This window comes from Primulina huaijiensis, chromosome 12 (genome assembly GCF_012295235.1).
Source record: "Primulina huaijiensis isolate GDHJ02 chromosome 12, ASM1229523v2, whole genome shotgun sequence".
Classification (NCBI taxonomy): domain Eukaryota; kingdom Viridiplantae; phylum Streptophyta; class Magnoliopsida; order Lamiales; family Gesneriaceae; genus Primulina; species Primulina huaijiensis.
Window position 1 is genome coordinate 4,705,848 of NC_133317.1, and position 17,803 is coordinate 4,723,650.

The window sequence follows — 17,803 nt, forward strand, 5'->3', positions numbered from 1 at the left end:
TGTAAAACGGTCTCACGAATCTTTATATGTGAGACGGGTCAACTCTATCGATATTCACAATTAAAAGTAATACTCTTAGCATAAAAAATAATATTTTTTCATAGATGACCCAAATCAGAGATCCGTCTCACAAAATAAGACTTGTGAGACTGTCTCACACAAGTTTTTGCCTCTAATTTAAGTTTATATTGTATGCTCACTTCTCCTTCTTGAGTGTTCACTGCTAGAAAAATTAAGAGAAATAAATATATTAATACAATTATTAATTGATTAAATTCAAGTAGATTCGGTTTTTTATTTTTTAATTTTATTTTATTATTAAAATTTTAAAACATTTATTTAAAAGTAAAAATGGAAATAAATGACTACTTTTTTCCCCTATTTATCAAGTGAGTATTGCAGGGTGGAAAAACAGAAATGAGAATTGGTGCGGTCTGCTTGCCTTCAAGTCTTTTGGGTGCGACGACTAAGTTGTGTTTTGTTCGAACCACGGCGTGGCCATTGTCCTCCCTCCTTCCCAATTATTGGTCTAGCCTCACTCCAAGAACTATCATCGCGCACAGCAGCAAATCAAGGCGTACAGAGTTTATTATTGCAGTTTCGCTTTCATCCATGGCCTCCACTTTCAGCCCTGAAAAAGCTCGAGTACCCCCTGCCCTCCCGTTGTCCACTCCTCCGATCACTAAGGTATTCGGCTTTATATGTGTTGTATCTTCTCTTTTGTACGCATGATTTTCTTTTCTGTTTTTTTTTCCCTTCTGTAATTTTTTGAATTTGGTGATTGCATGCTCGTATCGAGTTCTTTTATGTAGCTACGCGAGTGGGTACTGTATGTCCGTGACTCTGTTTGTTGTTAGATTTGAAGTTCATATTTTGGCTATTTTGATTGCCTCTGTTCTTGAATTATATAGGGCCTCCTGCGTGATTGTGTCTGTGGGTTTCTGGAAATTTGTGGACTAAGGTTGAAAATGAAGTTTTTTTCCCACCAACTAAATTGGGATTTCTTGTTGGTGTTTCTTTAGTTTAAGATCGGATTGTGCCAGTTGAAAGTCACCGAAGACAAGAAGAGGAACATTCTGCACGCACGCACAGCGATAGAAGAGGCTGCGGAGAAAGGGGCAAAGCTTGTTGTTTTGCCAGTAGGTTCATTTTATTCATCGATTCGTTATTAGTTTTGCCCGTTTGTTTTTTTTTTCTTCTTTCTTTTTTCGCTTTTGCTTACTATGAGGACTGAGGTTGAATAATTATGGATATATTTATTACTTTGTTTTGCGTAGTGAACATTAGTGCGAGGGATTAGAATTCATAGATGAACATATATTTTTCTGCTCATTAATTGCTTGGAAATAGTGTAGATGTAGTCTGCTGCTCTGGTTCTTTGTTTGAGTGCATGAAACTAGTTCTTCCCATAGTAATTAACCAAGTTTGATTTAATTTGAAGGAAGATATGAGTTCCCAAATCTGTTCTGTATGATACGCGAGTTGAATTTAAAATCAATGAGGGAATCGTGAACTTTGTCCTTAATTAAGCTGTTGCTGTGATCATCTCATTTCACTTGCTTTTGTTTCCCCTTATATTTCAATTCAACTGGCAAAAGAAGTTTGCCTCAAGGCGAGCATTTTATGACATTACCTGTGTACTTTATATCATCAGGAAATATGGAACAGTCCATATTCAAATGATAGCTTTCCAGTATATGCTGAGGATATTGATGCAGGGTTTGATGCTTCTCCATCGACAGCCATGTTGTCTGATGTTGCTCGTCTTCTGAACATCACCATAGTCGGAGGTTCAGTTCCTGAACGAAGTGGTGATAAGTTGTACAATACCTGTTGTGTCTTTGGGCCTGATGGAAAGGTCAAAGCTAAGCATCGTAAGGTTAATAAACGTATTCATTTATGAAAAAGTTCTACAGATAATCCATTTAAAATGGTGTCGCTATGGGAGAAAGTTAACTTCTCATTGTAACGGGAGGTTGTGTTGATGATAGATTCACCTTTTTGATATCGATATTCCTGGAAAGATTACCTTTAAAGAATCCAAGACTCTTACAGCTGGGGAGACTCCTACCATAGTGGACACTGGTATTAATATAATTTTATATGATTAAATTCCCCAAATACTAATTTTCCAGATGACTCGTCGTCGTATATTCTACTATATCAATTTCTGGGAGGGGCATGATTATCAATTAGCTTTTCCCATGTTCAATTCTAGGAATGAATCCTCATGGGTAAATGCGTACTGTGGAATGTGGAATCCATGCATTAATATGTTTTGTGCATAACTTTCATAAAAGTCCCATGTTGTCTATTTATGTAAGTGCAGATGTTGGCAGAATTGGGATTGGTATATGCTATGACATAAGATTTCAGGAACTTGCAATGCTCTATGCAGCAAGAGGTTATACATGATTAAATTTATTTATTTGGTATTTTTTTTCAATGTAGTTACTTTTTATCCTGTAGGTTTTATCTAGAATGCATGTTTAATTTGTGGCAAGGCGTGAACAACATGCTGGGAAAACATATTTACTCAAGCATGAGACAGGGTCTTTGCATTTGAGTGTTATGCCCATGAGAATATATAGAGTGTCTAGACAACTATCAACTATTTTTCTTGATAATGAATGGATATGTGAAGCTATATGCCTCCACGGGGTGTCTTGTGACTGAGTTGTATCTCAAATTTGGAAGCCTCTTGCCCTATCATGAATATTGCAGAATGTTTGATTGAGTGTGTCATATTATTAGCTAACTCTTTAAGTTACCTTCTAGAGAGCCTTGAACATGCAAGATGTGGAATTTTTATAAAATATAAACAACTGTATAATTTGAAGTTATACGTAAGATGCCTTTTATTTTGTAACATTATAGAACTTGACCTGTCATCTCAAAAGTTTGTTTCGTCTTCATCAGTTAGAAAATGTGGAACTTCCATATATATTCTCAATATGATTTACCTTTGTGGTGGAACTCTTCCTAGACATGCTCTCGTATAAATTTTTCTTTGTAATTAACGGTGTTTCTTACCTGATTTGTTGAAGGCATCCCAAAATGATTATTTGAATGATGGGAAAACAGTTACCTATCTTAAATCAGGACCAAAATTACACAAGTCATAAGCGGATGCCGTGAATTTTCTTCCTTATTATTCATTCATTTGGTTTAAAAAATTTTACCAGGTGCACACTTGATTTGCTATCCAGGGGCATTCAACATGACTACAGGGCCTTTGCATTGGGAGTTGCTACAAAGGGCTAGGTAATTATTTACTATAGTTATTTAAGTTTAACATCAGACACTACTTGGGAGAGTTTTCTGCTTTCTATTATCTTCACAGGAATGCTATACTGACACATTTATTCTCTGCTTATCTATGTCAACTCTCTCTTGCATATAGAGTGATTGATTTAACCAACTTGGGTTTGTTTGAGCTGATCATCGTTAAATGAGTTTCTTTGGCTTAGGCTCGTCTTATTTCATTAGGCTGCTTCTTTGCAACATTGCATATATGATTATTACTTGACAAAAACAGAGTCCCTTCTTTCACCGCTTCAAAGCAAAAGCTTGGATGTACTTCAGTAACTTCATTAAAATCCTTTTATGTATATGATAAGATGATGACGTGTGTTATAGAGGTACACATGAAAGTTACAGCCATTCAAGTCAAATACCGATACATGTTACTTCAAGCAATATCCCATACATCTCTTAGATGGTCAGCACGCCATAGCTTTATGCATGTTACCCTGAGTAATCGGGTTCAACCACTTTGTTATATATTGATCATGTAGAGAATTTTCAAAAGAGAGATAAAAGTCAGCATGCAGTTTTTTTTTATGACATTGGTCATGTTAATCACATCATCATCTAATTTTACCATCTCATGTCATCGACTCTTCTATGCAGGGCTGTGGACAATCAGGTACGCACACCACATGTTACTCTATCTTCCCTTCTGATTTATTTGTCATTTTTCATGAACATGAATTTGTAGTGCTGTTGGGTTTTTGTTTCGTTGACTCTGTATTTACAGATATATGTAGCAACTTGTTCACCTGCTCGAGATGCCGGAGCTGGATATGTAGCTTGGGGTCATTCTACGCTGATCGGACCGGTAAGTAATGCATGATATATAGATGGTGACATTAATAGATGAATTTAAAAACCATATGTCACATTTCACAACTACATTGAGAATCTGTTTTCACATCTCGGAGCTTACATATGACAATAACATTGCGAAACTGTTTTTTCGACATTTCGGATTCGAGGGTTTGGTACACGGGAGGTTTTTCATGGAACCTATCGCTTAAGGCTTGAAATAGTGCCATTTTAACTTAAATATAAATTATTGAAAATTTCTCACTTTTATCTATATCGAATTGCATTTGCAACTTTCCCCATCATGTGCCAATATTTGAAAGTTTGGAGAAGTTTTGGCGACAACGGAACATGATGAGGCAATCATCATAGCAGAGATTGATTATTCACAGACAGAGCTAAGAAGGTTAGAAACCATCAAAACGCCAAATGGTTTGTGCCTTATAACGCATGTAAACCAGTAAATCATCGCGTTGAAGTTTCTTGTTTTACCATTAACTTTGTGCAGGACAAATCTCCCTCTGGAGAAGCAAAGGCGAGGCGACCTTTATCAGTTGGTAGACGTCCAAAAATTGAATTCTTGATATGTGGTAAACGTTACTTAAAGAACACTGAACTGTTGATTCATGCAGCTTTTCGGGCTTGATTCCTTGTGATTTCAAGCCTGTTTTGAATATCTTTATGGATATTGGAAATTTTTCAGCGAATAAAAAGATTACAACGAGTTATTTCTACTCAGTACTTAATCGAGTAAAATGTATTTTGGTATGCTAATTATTGATTTGGTGTACTAATTATCAATAAATGAACAAATTGATACATGAATTCTTTAAATAGCTTAATTAATACACCATTAATTAAGCTATTTTTGGTTAAATTTTATGGGTTTTTACATGTACATTAATTTACATATAAAAAATTATTTAATTTATTATATTTTTATCAACAAAATTAAAATATTTTTTTAGCTTTGTTTATGATTTATTTATTAACTTGTAATTTTATTAATATATAATATAAATAAAAAATTATTTATTATTATAAAAAGTATTATGCTATTTATTATAATATATTTTAAATTTATTTTGATAATTTTAATCAATAAAATGTCTATATATTTGAATTTAATAACAATGTTCGATCTAATAGAAATTTAGAAGACGGTTAAAATTGATTTTTTTGTTGGAAGTATATTAAATTATTTACAATATCAATTTGTTTATTCATCAATAGATTATTACCAAAATATTTTTTACTCAAACTTTATATATTTTTAAAAAGTATTTTCAAAAATTTTATAAAAAAATACAGAGACCAAAATCATTTACTTTTTACCCACATGATCAAATTGATCGTCCAGGACTGAATTGTGTGTTGACCGGTTTTGCAATCTTCCACTGCTCCTCATTTCCGATCTTTCGTGGATAACCTTATCGCCCGAACCGCGGTGAAGAAAATGCCACGTCATCGGGAAATCTCTCAATCTCTCCTCTTATTCCCATTTTCCCGAGATTTCAGTACTAACAAACAATAACCTTCGTAAAAGATAGCGCGAGAATAATGGCCGCGATTTCCATGTCGATGACGATGACCACCTCCCGCATTCAGCTGCCAACCCCCGCTGCATTCCTCAAGCCGCTTCCGGTTAGGGAATCGAAAGCTGTCATCGTCAGCTCCGCGAAAAAGAACAGTGCGAAGCTTCAGATCGAAGCTTCCTTGAAGGAGAAGTCCGTCGCGGCTGTAACCTCGGCAGCTCTGATGGCAGCAATGATGGTGCCGGAGGTAGCTTCTGCGGCTGATAGCTTCTCACCGTCACTGAAGAACTTTCTGCTTAGCATCGGGGCAGGTGGGTTCGTCCTTTTTGCGATCATTGGGGCTGTGATAGGCGTCTCCAACTTCGACCCGGTGAAACGTGGTTGATTTATTTAATTAATGGAATTGTTTTATATTACTGCGTAGAATTTGAGCCATAACTATTCCACGATTTCTGATCTGGAGCTCTTATAATGCTTTTGAATTCTCTTTTCTGACACAAATTCTCGACAAACAGTTTACTCATATACTTCACTTTCAATTCAAAAATTTCAATATTTTTATATGTTAAATTAAAGATGAAAATGAATTATACAAGTAATTAATGGAATATATTCAAATAATTAACTTAAAGTGATATAAATAATATAATCTTCATCAAATATTGTAGGAAATATTTTTAAAAATAAAAAAAGGAATTTTGATGTATTTAATCAGATTTCTGTATGACAGACGGTCATGAAATTAAAATTAAATTGTTCATTCAATAAGTAAACCATATACCCAACAATTCACTAAGTTTCATGCATAAGTCAATATTAATACATATAGTACGACGATATTTTCCCGAGAGACCAAGAAAATGTCACCGGCCCTATGGTTCTTGCTCATCCATGGCTCTATCGTTGAGTCGGTGTTAGGCAAGGTTCGGTTCGATTCGGTTCTACCCTGAGGGCATTGTCCTCGTGTAAATTCAGCATCCACCATTAATCCAATTTCTTTTTTCTTTTACTTATTGCATCAATAGTTTCATGGTCTGTTTTTCTTTTCCTATATACAAAAAAATGTCAATTTTCTAACACAAATGACTCGGTGGATAGAAATTTGTTTACTAACTAGAATGTCTTAGGGGGTGTATTCAACCTTGGAAATTTAATTATTTTTATTGACTTTTATAGAGTTTAAAAGTCTAGAGGTATTGAACATAGACTTTTATAAACTCTATAAAAGTTTTGTGGTATCCAAATTAGATTTTTCTAAAGTCATGAAAAGTATAGTGGTATTCAAACTTTACTTTTTAAAAATCTATAAAAATCTATAGGTATCCAATATTTCCATAGATTTACAATGATTCTAATATAATTCTCTATGTACAAACCTTAAAACTCTAGGTACAACTATAAAAACTCAAAAATTGTCTTCTACTCACCCTAGAGATTTTGGTAGACTTTTAATAGAATAAAAAGACGGCATTTTCTCATTCTCACCCATATATCTCTCTTTCTCACTCAAAAGACAGTGTTTTCTCCTCTCTAAAGACAAATCGAGGGTTTCTCCAAATTTCAAAGGTATGAATCTTTTCTTGAATCGTTATTGATCTGATAAAAAAATATATTATGATTTCTATATATTCAAATCATGGTGAGTTGATGGATTTTCCACGAATCTGAGAGAAAAAAAGATGACGCCATTTGAAATAACACTTGAGAAGCTTTCTGGTCGTTGGTATACTAACTGTTATAGCAATTCATATGTTATAGTTCTTTTCATGAAATACTTACATACATCTAATCTAGGGGTGTGCAACTAATGTTTTGTTAGTTTTAGATACAAATTCAAACCAAATCATATCGTATCAATTATATTGCTAGATAAATTAAAATTAAGCTACCATTTTTAATTCAATAATTTTAATAATATTTCAACAATTTCATAAGGAAAAGAATAGCTTTCGTCAAAATTAGTTATAATTGAGAAAGTATTACAATTATTTTGAATAGCAGTTGAAATAATATATTTATATGCCAAACAAAGTGTGCTTAGCGCAAAGCGACAGTGTAAATATTTTATATTTTCATCTTATTGGTTTGGGATCACCAAAAGGCCAAATAAATAAAAATAAGTAAAATTACCTTGGGAAAAAAGAAAAAAAAAAAAAAAGAAAGCTATTTTTACTGTAAATAGACCAATTCACGAGCCTACTAATTTTTTTTGGTAAATTCTTTCATTTAGGCTTTTTGTATTTTTTTTTTGTTTTTGTTAAATTTTTGTTGTGAGTATATAAAAACTTGAACTTGAAGGCGTTTCTTTATTCTTTTTCTTTTATTTTTTTTTATGAAATAGAATTCCATTGAACTTGTTAGTCCTTATTGTTTGATTGTTTGTATCACACTTTATCATTGTCTCTAGATCTTTTTACTTATTTTGGTCAATATCTAGTAAAATGTATGTGCTTGTTTGCTTCTTATCACCGTATACTTTATATCTTATGCATACTCAAGTAATACTTACAATGGGAGATTCACAAGCAAAATATAATGTGTGGACGACTGAAGAGAGTAATGAATTGCTAAAAATCATGGTTGATGCCGCAATGCGAGGATGGCGTGATAAGAATGGAGTATTTAACAAGAAAACTGTGGAGAAAAAAATACTTCCTGCTCTAAACGAAAAATTTGGATGTGAAAATACTATTACACAATATCAAAGTCGTTTAAAGTGGTTCGAACAACGATACAACAATTATTGTAAGCTTATACGTCATAACTCTGGTTTTGGATGGGATTCCGTGACAAAGAAATTCACTGCTAAAGATGAAGTATTGGAAGATTATTTCAAGGTAAAAGTCTTTGAGTTAAAATAATAAATTTATATTTATAATTAGAATTATAACTAGTTTTAACAATTGTTGTTTTTGGTTCTTTACCAGTCTCATCCTAAACATGAACATTATCGGACAGAAACTTTTGAGGATTATGAAGATTTGAGAATTGTTGTCGGGACTGGAACTGCTACTGGAAAATACTCAATTGGACTAGGAGATGATACTGATGCAAGAACATTTGATATAGAAGAAAATAAGGAAACTAATTTATTAGATGATTATGTATTTGATTATGATAGTGGTGAATTCGTGCAAAGTGACAAACAAGAATCTTCACACCAGCTTTCATTTTTTGAGGACTCTGCTTTACCATTATCCCCTCAGCCCAGAAGTTCAGAGGTTCCACCAACTACAAAAAAACGAGATAGGACTGAGTGTGAAGCAAAATCAAGCACATTCAAGAATACAGACCCAAATTATATATGTGAAATATCTCACTCTTGAGAAGATAGTTTCTAAGATAGAATTAATAGGGAATGCAGGTGATACTTTTTGGGATGCTATCAAAGAGGTCCCAAATTTGGATAATCGTACTCGATACAAGGTGCTTGATTTACTTAACACCAGATCAAAGAAGATGGATTTCTTGAAAATGACAATTGAAGAGCGTTCGGGATGGATAGACTATAAATTAAATGAATGAGAATTTTTAGGGACATGATCAATAATGAGTTATATTGTGATTTAATTTCTGGACATATTCATTTTATTTGTTTTATGATTGTGGATTTTTGGATTATTTATATAAATTTTGAGTTTTACATGGAATGATATTCAATAAATTCATAGACTTATTTTATTCTAATTCCTTGTCTGATATCATGTGGTTCATTAAAATGTCATATATCAACGTACATGATGTAGAAGATCAAACGGAAGAAGAGGACTTCGAAGAAAAATTACATGAAAATTTTAGGTATTTGTTGAGGGAAATTCTTGGGATTCTCTATGTGCTAACTAAGCATATAACTACCATGAATGACGAAAGTGTCCATCGTCCCTTAAATAGACGACCAATAACTTCAAGTGGATACGATTATATCCATAAAATATTAAAAGAGGATCCAATAAACTTTCGAGAAATTTATAGAATGTACCCTGACGTATTTTTAAAATTGTGCAACATCCTTAGAGAAAAAACACCATTGCAAGATACAAGATATATTTGTATTGAAGAAATGCTTGCCATGTTTTTACTTGTTGTTGGTCAAAATACTCGATATTGCTTGATTCGTAAAATATTCGGTCGATCACAATACAATACTAGCCAAAACTTCAACAAAGTGTTGAGAGCATTGAATAGAATTGCAGCAGATATGATGGTCAAACCTGGATCTGGACTTCCAGAAAAAATAAGAGAGAGTACAAAATTTTATCCTTATTTTAAAGTAAGTGATTAAATTCTTTTTAGTTGTTATTATTATAAGTACCACAATTTTTATTATGTTTTTTTTATTGTAGGATTGCATTGGAGCTATTGATGGCACTCATATTCCAGCAATAATGTTTCGGCATGATACTAACAGTTATCGTAATCGTCACGGGACAATTTCTCAAAATGTTTTAACAGCTTGTAACTTTGATTTAGAATTTATTTATGTGCTCAGTGGGTGGGAGGGATCTGTCCATGATTCAAACATATTGGCAGATGCTTTATCAAGAAATAACGGACTTAAAGTGCCACAAGGTATGTTTTTTGTTCTATATGCTATACATCTAAAAATTTTGTAATTTTTCAAGATTATATATGTTATTCATTGGTTACTTGATTCTACAAATAATGTTCGATAGGTAAATTTTTTTTAGTGGATTGTGGATATGCAAATAGACGTCAATTCTTGTCTCCTTTTAGAGGTGTTCGTTATCATCTCCAAGAATTCACTGGCCAAGGTCGTCACCCTGAAGATGCAAAAGAGTTGCTCAATCTTCGTCATGCCTCTTTGAGAAACGTCCTTGAAAGGATATTCGGTATATTTAAATCGCGGTTCAAAATATTCAAAACTGCTCCTCCATTTCCATATACAACACAGACGGAGCTTGTATTGGCTTGTGCCGGATTGCACAATTTTCTTTGAAAGGAGTGTCGGTCTGATGAATTTCCAGTTGAACCAGAGAATGAAGTTCCACAACCTTCATCAGAACAAGTTTACGAGGATAACAACTTTGATCAAATATTTGGCACTGAAGAACAACAACGAGCAAATGCAAATGCATGGAGAGATACTATAGCAAACATAATGTGGAGTGACGTTGATCATATTCACAATAACGAACCTTAGATTTCTTTTCATAAAAAACTGCTTATAATTTATCAAATTTCATAATGTTTTGATTAGCTATTTATCTATATTGATTAAATTTATTTATATATGCTTATAAAATAAAATTTTATTGATTAATTATTTATGCATGTTGAATAGACACGGTGATTGAAATTTTAATTTTGTTAAATTGAATTGTGATTTTTTTTCATTTATTAAATATATTTACTTTTTAAATAAGTAAATTTATTTCAAAGTGAAGATGTTATTATGTTAAATAATTACTAGTTCGAAGAAATAATATATTGAAATTTTGATTTTGTTAAATTGAATTGTAATTTTTTTTACAAAAAGTCTACAAAAGTCTACAAATATCTATCAAAATCTTGCAAAAAGTTAAAAAGTCCATGAAATTCTGTTTACAAATCTGTGAGATTCTACAAAAGTCAATAAAAATCTACCAAATCCATGGAAATCTATCATTTAAAAAAAGTCATTGAAAGTCATTAAATCTCTACATTGAATACACCCCACTTAAATTCAACCCCTACCTTGGTTCATTATATCAAATAGCTCCCATTTCATTTCTTTTAATTCATTATTATCAAAATTGTCGTCCAATCTCTCACTATTTTTCACGATTAAGATATGACCATAAACCAAATTAATTATTAAAAAAAATGTAATGCAAACGCATGCCAAAAACCACTAGTACATATGAAAAGTAATATAGCATCTCGTTGGAACTGCTACGTTGTTTAACACAACCGCAGGTGGCATTGGTCAACTGATCGGATCTTTAAAAATATAATACAAGACTGAGAATTTAACTTTCGCGCTTCTTTTTCTTAGTTCGGAAACTCCATTGCTTTCCCACTTCATTCTCGCATTCTATGCTCTACGGGATCAAATTTACCCAATTGGTTTTTATCATTTTGTTCGTCCAAAATTGTGAATTGCTGGACTGATCGAAAAGTTTCAAAATGCCATGAAAACCCCGCGGCTCCACATAATCAAGATTTCACACGTTAATGATATATAACAAACTGCCATAGTTATTTTCCTGAATCATGAAACTTTTGGAACCCATTTGAGTTGTTCAAGTCATGTCCGATATATAGTTCCGACCACCAATCCTGCCCATCGCTAATCAATTCATCCAGCTTTGGTTATACCGAGTGATTTCCAATTGGCAAGCATTTTTTTTTAATTTTTACTAGAATTTATTCAAATAATCACGAACAATGCCTAGGAAAATATTGGTAAAAAATAAATATTAAAAAAACATACCTTCATCAGCATCATCACCTCTGTGTAAAAAATGACCGAGTGGCTTTAGTAAAAAGAGCCAAATACACGCTATTTTCAATTGCCAGAACAGCCCATCCAAAGCTCACATTCAAGAAGGGATGAGGGTTAGTTAGCGATCACAAATGATAGCACAACCTGGAGATAATTGCGTGGAAATATTCACTCAATTCAAACAATCTGCGCCAGAAAACCAAGAGAGTTATTATCTTGCTGCCTACAAGCCAAATGACCTTTAAGTTAAAAAGATTACTAAGTTAACTAAAGCAAAGCTACAGCTACACCAGATCCATACAATTAATTACCTATTGAAGGGATATGATATGTGTCGACAATGCCCATTCATGCATGACTGTATATACGTGTCACCTAGTACACGGTTTAATGCATCCATTCATTTTCTCCTGTGGTAACGATGCTCGTTCTTGTGGTCTTCATCGGAAACACTAGTTGTCTGCCGCCTGCCATGCTTTTTATCCCTCGAGATCTTCTCGACATGCCTGGAGTCTCTATAATAATGACCTGCATCCCTCTTTTTGCATCCCCTCCTAGGGTCATCAGGCGATCTTCTTTCAAAACTAGACTCCAAATAGCTGTCCCGATGCTTCTTGTGAGACCCTCTGACATCATCATACCCAACTCTTCTTTTAACACCTTTTTGGATTGAATGATGGCCCAAACTTGAATCACTGTCGCAGAAGCCCCTTCTCTCATGGTGTTTCTCTGGCTCACCGTGATGGTGCCTGTGCCTACCACCACTATGCCGGTCAGAGCTTCTAAACACATCATCTTTGACCAAATTTGACTTATTATCTGAATGAGGTCTCTTCTCAATTCCAGGAAGAGAGGAGTGAGATCTATTCTCATGTCGGTTAATGTCAGATTCCTCATACTTTTCATGCTTAATCCTCCCCCCGGCTCTTCGAGTATAACTCTCTCCAGAGTGACTCAAGCTTGACTCACGAACGTTCTTAGCTTTGTAGTTATGTGATTTTTCAGGGCTTTTAGACTGATAGACCTCAGGAAAACCATCTTCGTCATCAGAAAGTGGTTCTCTGAAGCACAGAGATGATATGAGCAGTTTGAGCTAAAGATACAAAGAAGAATGGCTGATCCGGAAAAAGTAAATGGAAACATGACAAGCATGATCGATAACTTTCTATTTTACACAGTGTGTAACAGTGGAGAAAGTAACTATTTGGTAATATTTATCATTACCTTCGCAGGTTCTCATTTGAATGTTTCCTTCTATTTTCAGAATATTGAAGCCTAAAGTACTCAGCATTGTGGGGAGGTCCCATATTTCCCATCATCATATTGCCACTGAAAAATTTATGTTATTGTAAAACAATATGCATGTACATTTGTTCGGTGCAAGTAGAGGACAGGAATGTCGATAACAAAACCTACCCAGGCCCAGATAGACCACCGTGCATGGAAGAAAAATAGGGATGGATAGCAAAAGGTGATGCCGGGACCATCGGTGTATTGAATGGCATCATTGCTGGACTAGTGTACATATTTGCAAAGGGTCTAAAATGATGTAATGTAGGACCATTCCAATAGGGAGCTGCATAGCCTGGCATGCCTCCTTGAAACGATCTGTCTCCTGATCATTAGTGTAATAGAATATATAAAAAATTGCTAAAATAAACAAAGTAAAATCGCTCGGTTGCTAGATAATACCTGGATGAAACATTGGACTTGGATAGGACATCGGGCAGTCTCTCATGAGATGGTCAGGTGAACCGCAAGTGTAACAATTACGACCCCACTGAATTCAGACAAGGGAAGTTAATTCTATGGAACTTAAAGCAAAAATAATTCCTTGTACATTCAGACCAAGGGATGTTGATGCTAGTAGCATGAACATAGTTTACTTGGATTAATAAAATATGAAGGATGAAAATGGAATTTTATTTTATATAAACAATAGATAGAGGCAAGGCAAAAACAAAATTAGAGTGGATCGTGTTTTTGTTTTGTTATCTATCCACGTACATTTTTGGGAAAAAAAGAAATTTCCAAAACAGGACCAATATGAGGTTTTAAATGGTTTAGGATAGCAGAATTCAGCCAAATATCAAATTAATAAATAGTTATAACAAGAAATTGTTGATGAAATTACCTTTTTATATCCACCAGGAGCAGAAAAATTTCTCTCCCCGCCTGAAATAAATTACATGAATGCAAAGGTTGGGTCATGAAATAAGTAAAACTCGTGGAAGCAGTTCTATAAAAACGTGGCATTTACAAAACAGCTCCATCTTTTTGGAATATCAAGAATAAACTAGGGATAGAGGAAAGAACATTCACCAGGATTATTAGCTTGAGGAAGAACAACAGGTTGATTTTCCCCCTGAAAATCAGCCACAGGCGTGAAAGGTTCAGATCCTCTTTGCATAATATCATGATGACAAGAATACACAACTCTTGAATCATGTAAATGCTTGTCTTTCTGCTCCGGAAGACCTGATTTTATATCTCTAGTTAAAGCATAAGAAACATCCTCTTTAGCTTCAATTCGAGATTCTCCATCTGCATTGACGAAACAAAAGAATCTATCATGTTCCTAAACATTTTCCCAAACAATTAAAAAAGACATCCCACCTGGCACATCTTTCTGCATGGTTTTTTCTAAGCCTGCATCAAGAATCTGTGATTCAAGGAAACGCTCAATTGCTTGACGAAGTGAGAGATTTGGCAGCAGATCTTCGACATTGTATTTGGTAGAAAAGCATTTTGGACACCTTTTCTCTTCAATAAGAACCAAACGTATACCTGCACATTGTACCAACTATTCAAGAGATTTTTTACCGTGAGGATAGTGAAAACAGAGCATTAAGATTGCAATAATCAAATAAATAATTCTCACAAAAGATAACCCACAGTTCTCGCAAAAGCTATGCTGGCAACAGGGTATCATCATAGCCTCCTTGAAAATAGTGTTGCAGAGAGCGCATTTCATTTCTGGAGGCAGATTACTACTTTCCGCGACCGGGAAATTGGATCTGATCAGCCTTTGAATATTTTAACAAGATAAAGGTCACAGAATTAAATCAGGGAGAATAAAAACTCTCAGAATCTCAGGAAAGAAGCCCAAATTCTATACTTGTTTGCTGTCAGATGCCCTTTGGCTCTGGTTTCCTGCATAAGATTTCTATCGTTCCCTGTTTTATAAGAAATGAAAATGACATTACACATACACCATTTGAAGCCAAGCCACAGAGAATGAGAAGAAGATAACCAAAACAGGGCAAACCTTCTGGAACTGCCGGACCGGTAACATCTGAGTCTAGCTTTTGAGAATCTAACCTGGAACCCAGGTACCATCCAAATCAAGTGTATGCAAAATTTCATTACGTAAGTGATCACCAAACCAAAACCATATAGATCAGAAACACGGTCTTAGTTAAAATGCCCACCTATTGACTTACTAAAACTTCCATAGCTGTCATATAAATTAAGGGGGCTGGAGAGGATATACCTTAAACCATCAATTTCTTTCTTCTTGTTTCCTATTAAGTTATTCCTATTTATTTCAAGATCAAAATGCTGCACGTTTGAGTCAGGTAAGGGACACAATTCAGCACCAAAGTCATCGAATGCATCCATTGATTCATTCTGCATAAGACCAGGTGCTCAATGATTATGAACAATGTCAGCGATAAAAAAATAAGAGAGGAACTAGAGAGTAGAGACACAGTCATTTGGCAAATGAAGAACCAAAGACCATAGAGTAACATAAACTAGATAATTACCACTTGAAACAGTAAAAAGCAAAAAATTGGTGCAGGATTGCGCTCAACAGAGCTTAATGAGCAGCAGAACATAAAACAAGAAAACCTATAATGGAAATTAAATTACTCAGAGAAAAAAGTGGGGGCAATGTTTGTGTTTGTGAGTCTCAGCATGAGCATGAGGCACGATACTCATTCAAGAACAGTGCCAGCTCCAAAAGGAAAAAGAATAGAACAGAAAAAAAGGATATAAGCAAGTCAGGACTGAAAATATAGCTTACAGCTGGATTCAAAGGAAAGGAGTCTCTCATGCCTAAATCCTTTACAGCTTCAATGTGTGGTGACCTGCAGCAATGACAGCATCAAAAAAAAAAATTCAAAGCCTAATTCGAGTAAGTTCTCCTGTTTAAGCTGAAAGAGCTTGCACGAAATTAAAGGATAAACATGGTAAATGATCATCAAATGATTACACCCACAATGAGTCCTAAAACAGCACATATAACATAAAAAAGACAAACATTTGTCAATCAAAGCTCGAGATTTTTCACAGAACAGCCCCAAAAGGTTACGGAACTACAAAATCCTCAAGATCTCAAGGGATGAATAAAAGATAGTAGAAAGTGCAGTTGACCAGACAAATGCTTTAAGCTGACAGTATAACCTAATGCAATTTGGATGCACGAGAAGCACATAAATGCCCCAACACTGATTTTCAAAACAAGCTGACAGTATAACCAAATGCAAGTTCATGAACAATAAGAACAAGTACAAATTCTAATTTTCAAGAGCAGATATTTACTCTTTTAAAAACCATAATTAACTTCAAATATCTAGATATATCCACATGAAACAACTCCAACCCTCATAGAGCAATGAAAACAACTAAATGCTCAACCCAAATCACGCAATTTAACATAAACAGACAATAGTGCTCGGTGCGCGATTCATTCACTCATAAACGAACTTACACAACCGACAATGGTACAGCCCCTCCCGGAACTCTCTTCACGATCACACTGGATCCAGTTGGAATTTGAAAATCATCTCCCTTGTACTCTGAATCAAATCCAGTTTTCCAATTAAAAAACTAAAAACAAAATTCATAAAAAAAAAAAAAACAAACAAACAAACAAAGAAAAGAGAGCAAACGCAGGCAACCAAAATATAAGATAAAATTAGCATAAACAGAATAACCATCAATAGAACATGAAATAAAACATAAGGGAATCAAGAACCTTGACCGGACAGCGCATCGGCGAAAACAAGATCGAAACCCTGCTGTGGTTGCTGAACGCCGCCAAAGCTCTTTCCGCCAATAATTCTCGCTCGAAGCTCTCTAACAGATATGGAATCCCGGCCATCGAGCTGCAGCGTTTCGTAGTTTACAGAACTCCTGAATTTGAACCGAATTGACATGGATTTTGCGTTTCAGCGACAAATCCCCAATTCTTACCGCGTTATATCCCCAATTCTAACCGCGTGATTTTCTATGCGAGTGTATGAATAGTGATAAAAAGCTGCGTAAGTGTCAACAGAGGTATGACGCCAACAAGGGCTCTGGGTTTTGCTCGTGAAATTTGTGTTCCCTACAGACAAATCGAATCGAAGCGGTCAAATGGAGAAGACGAGGCTGGGTCACGTGCCTCGCGCGTGACTTCGAATCAAAAATATCCTATGTTTTAATTTATTGATATTTTTTTACGGTATTTTATGTTTTTCACAAAAAAAGTTCATAAATTATAGTTGTTTTTTTTATATACAATCGAGGGCCGAAGATTTCATATCTAACTAGTGTACCGACGCACGCATTATATATTTGTATAATATTTTTCATAATTCATTTGATTTATATTTAAATGAGGATCAAAATATAATTATAAGAAATAGTAAAGGACTACACTCTAATTTTGATATCTAAATTAAAAAATAAATTGAAAAATAAAAGAATAAAAAAATGATCTTAGTAAGAA

General features: G+C 34.3%; 4 protein-coding genes across 9 annotated transcripts; 3 read left to right on the plus strand and 1 right to left on the minus strand.

Moving 5' to 3' along the window:
• The first annotated feature begins 402 nt into the window (after nt 1–402).
• LOC140989789 (omega-amidase, chloroplastic) lies at nt 403–4,839 on the plus strand. Of its 3 annotated transcripts, none has more exons than XM_073459189.1 (10): nt 403–687; nt 1,023–1,139; nt 1,655–1,879; nt 1,992–2,085; nt 2,330–2,404; nt 3,186–3,264; nt 3,913–3,928; nt 4,040–4,120; nt 4,431–4,513; nt 4,616–4,839. In XM_073459189.1, the coding sequence occupies exons 1-10, from the start codon at nt 418–420 to the stop codon at nt 4,689–4,691; spliced, it is 1,116 nt and encodes a 371-aa protein (XP_073315290.1). In that variant the 5' UTR covers nt 403–417; the 3' UTR covers nt 4,692–4,839. The 3 variants fall into 3 exon arrangements, 2 of the variants coding, with proteins under 2 accessions (XP_073315290.1, XP_073315291.1); XM_073459190.1 differs by having other exon boundaries at nt 3,210–3,264; XR_012177573.1 differs by lacking the exons at nt 3,913–3,928; nt 4,616–4,839 and having other exon boundaries at nt 3,186–3,280.
• Nucleotides 4,840–5,667: 828 nt separating this feature from the next.
• On the plus strand, nt 5,668–6,027 carry LOC140990138 (uncharacterized). The gene has a single exon (XM_073459716.1). It carries the CDS (start codon nt 5,668–5,670, stop codon nt 6,025–6,027), a length of 360 nt encoding a protein of 119 aa, XP_073315817.1.
• A 2,125-nt stretch (nt 6,028–8,152) lies between these two features.
• LOC140990139 (uncharacterized) lies at nt 8,153–10,803 on the plus strand. Its single transcript, XM_073459717.1, has 5 exons — nt 8,153–8,479; nt 8,570–8,863; nt 9,986–10,211; nt 10,316–10,492; nt 10,628–10,803. Exons 1-5 carry the CDS (start codon nt 8,153–8,155, stop codon nt 10,801–10,803), a joined length of 1,200 nt encoding a protein of 399 aa, XP_073315818.1.
• A 719-nt stretch (nt 10,804–11,522) lies between these two features.
• Nucleotides 11,523–17,481, minus strand: LOC140989718 (uncharacterized). 4 transcript variants are annotated; one of them, XM_073459067.1, is made up of 16 exons: nt 17,069–17,481; nt 16,802–16,889; nt 16,115–16,178; nt 15,581–15,717; nt 15,356–15,408; nt 15,206–15,263; nt 14,969–15,113; nt 14,704–14,890; nt 14,410–14,631; nt 14,222–14,262; nt 13,780–13,867; nt 13,504–13,702; nt 13,312–13,416; nt 12,399–13,148; nt 12,076–12,273; nt 11,523–11,683 (listed from the first exon to the last, which is right to left on the minus strand). In XM_073459067.1, the coding sequence occupies exons 1-14, from the start codon at nt 17,247–17,249 to the stop codon at nt 12,488–12,490; spliced, it is 2,229 nt and encodes a 742-aa protein (XP_073315168.1). In that variant the 5' UTR covers nt 17,250–17,481; the 3' UTR covers nt 11,523–11,683; nt 12,076–12,273; nt 12,399–12,487. The 4 variants fall into 4 exon arrangements, with proteins under 4 accessions (XP_073315168.1, XP_073315165.1, XP_073315169.1 ...); XM_073459064.1 differs by having other exon boundaries at nt 11,523–12,273; XM_073459068.1 differs by having other exon boundaries at nt 11,523–12,273; nt 14,704–14,874; nt 14,983–15,113; nt 17,069–17,480.
• Between the last annotated feature and the right edge of the window lie 322 nt (nt 17,482–17,803).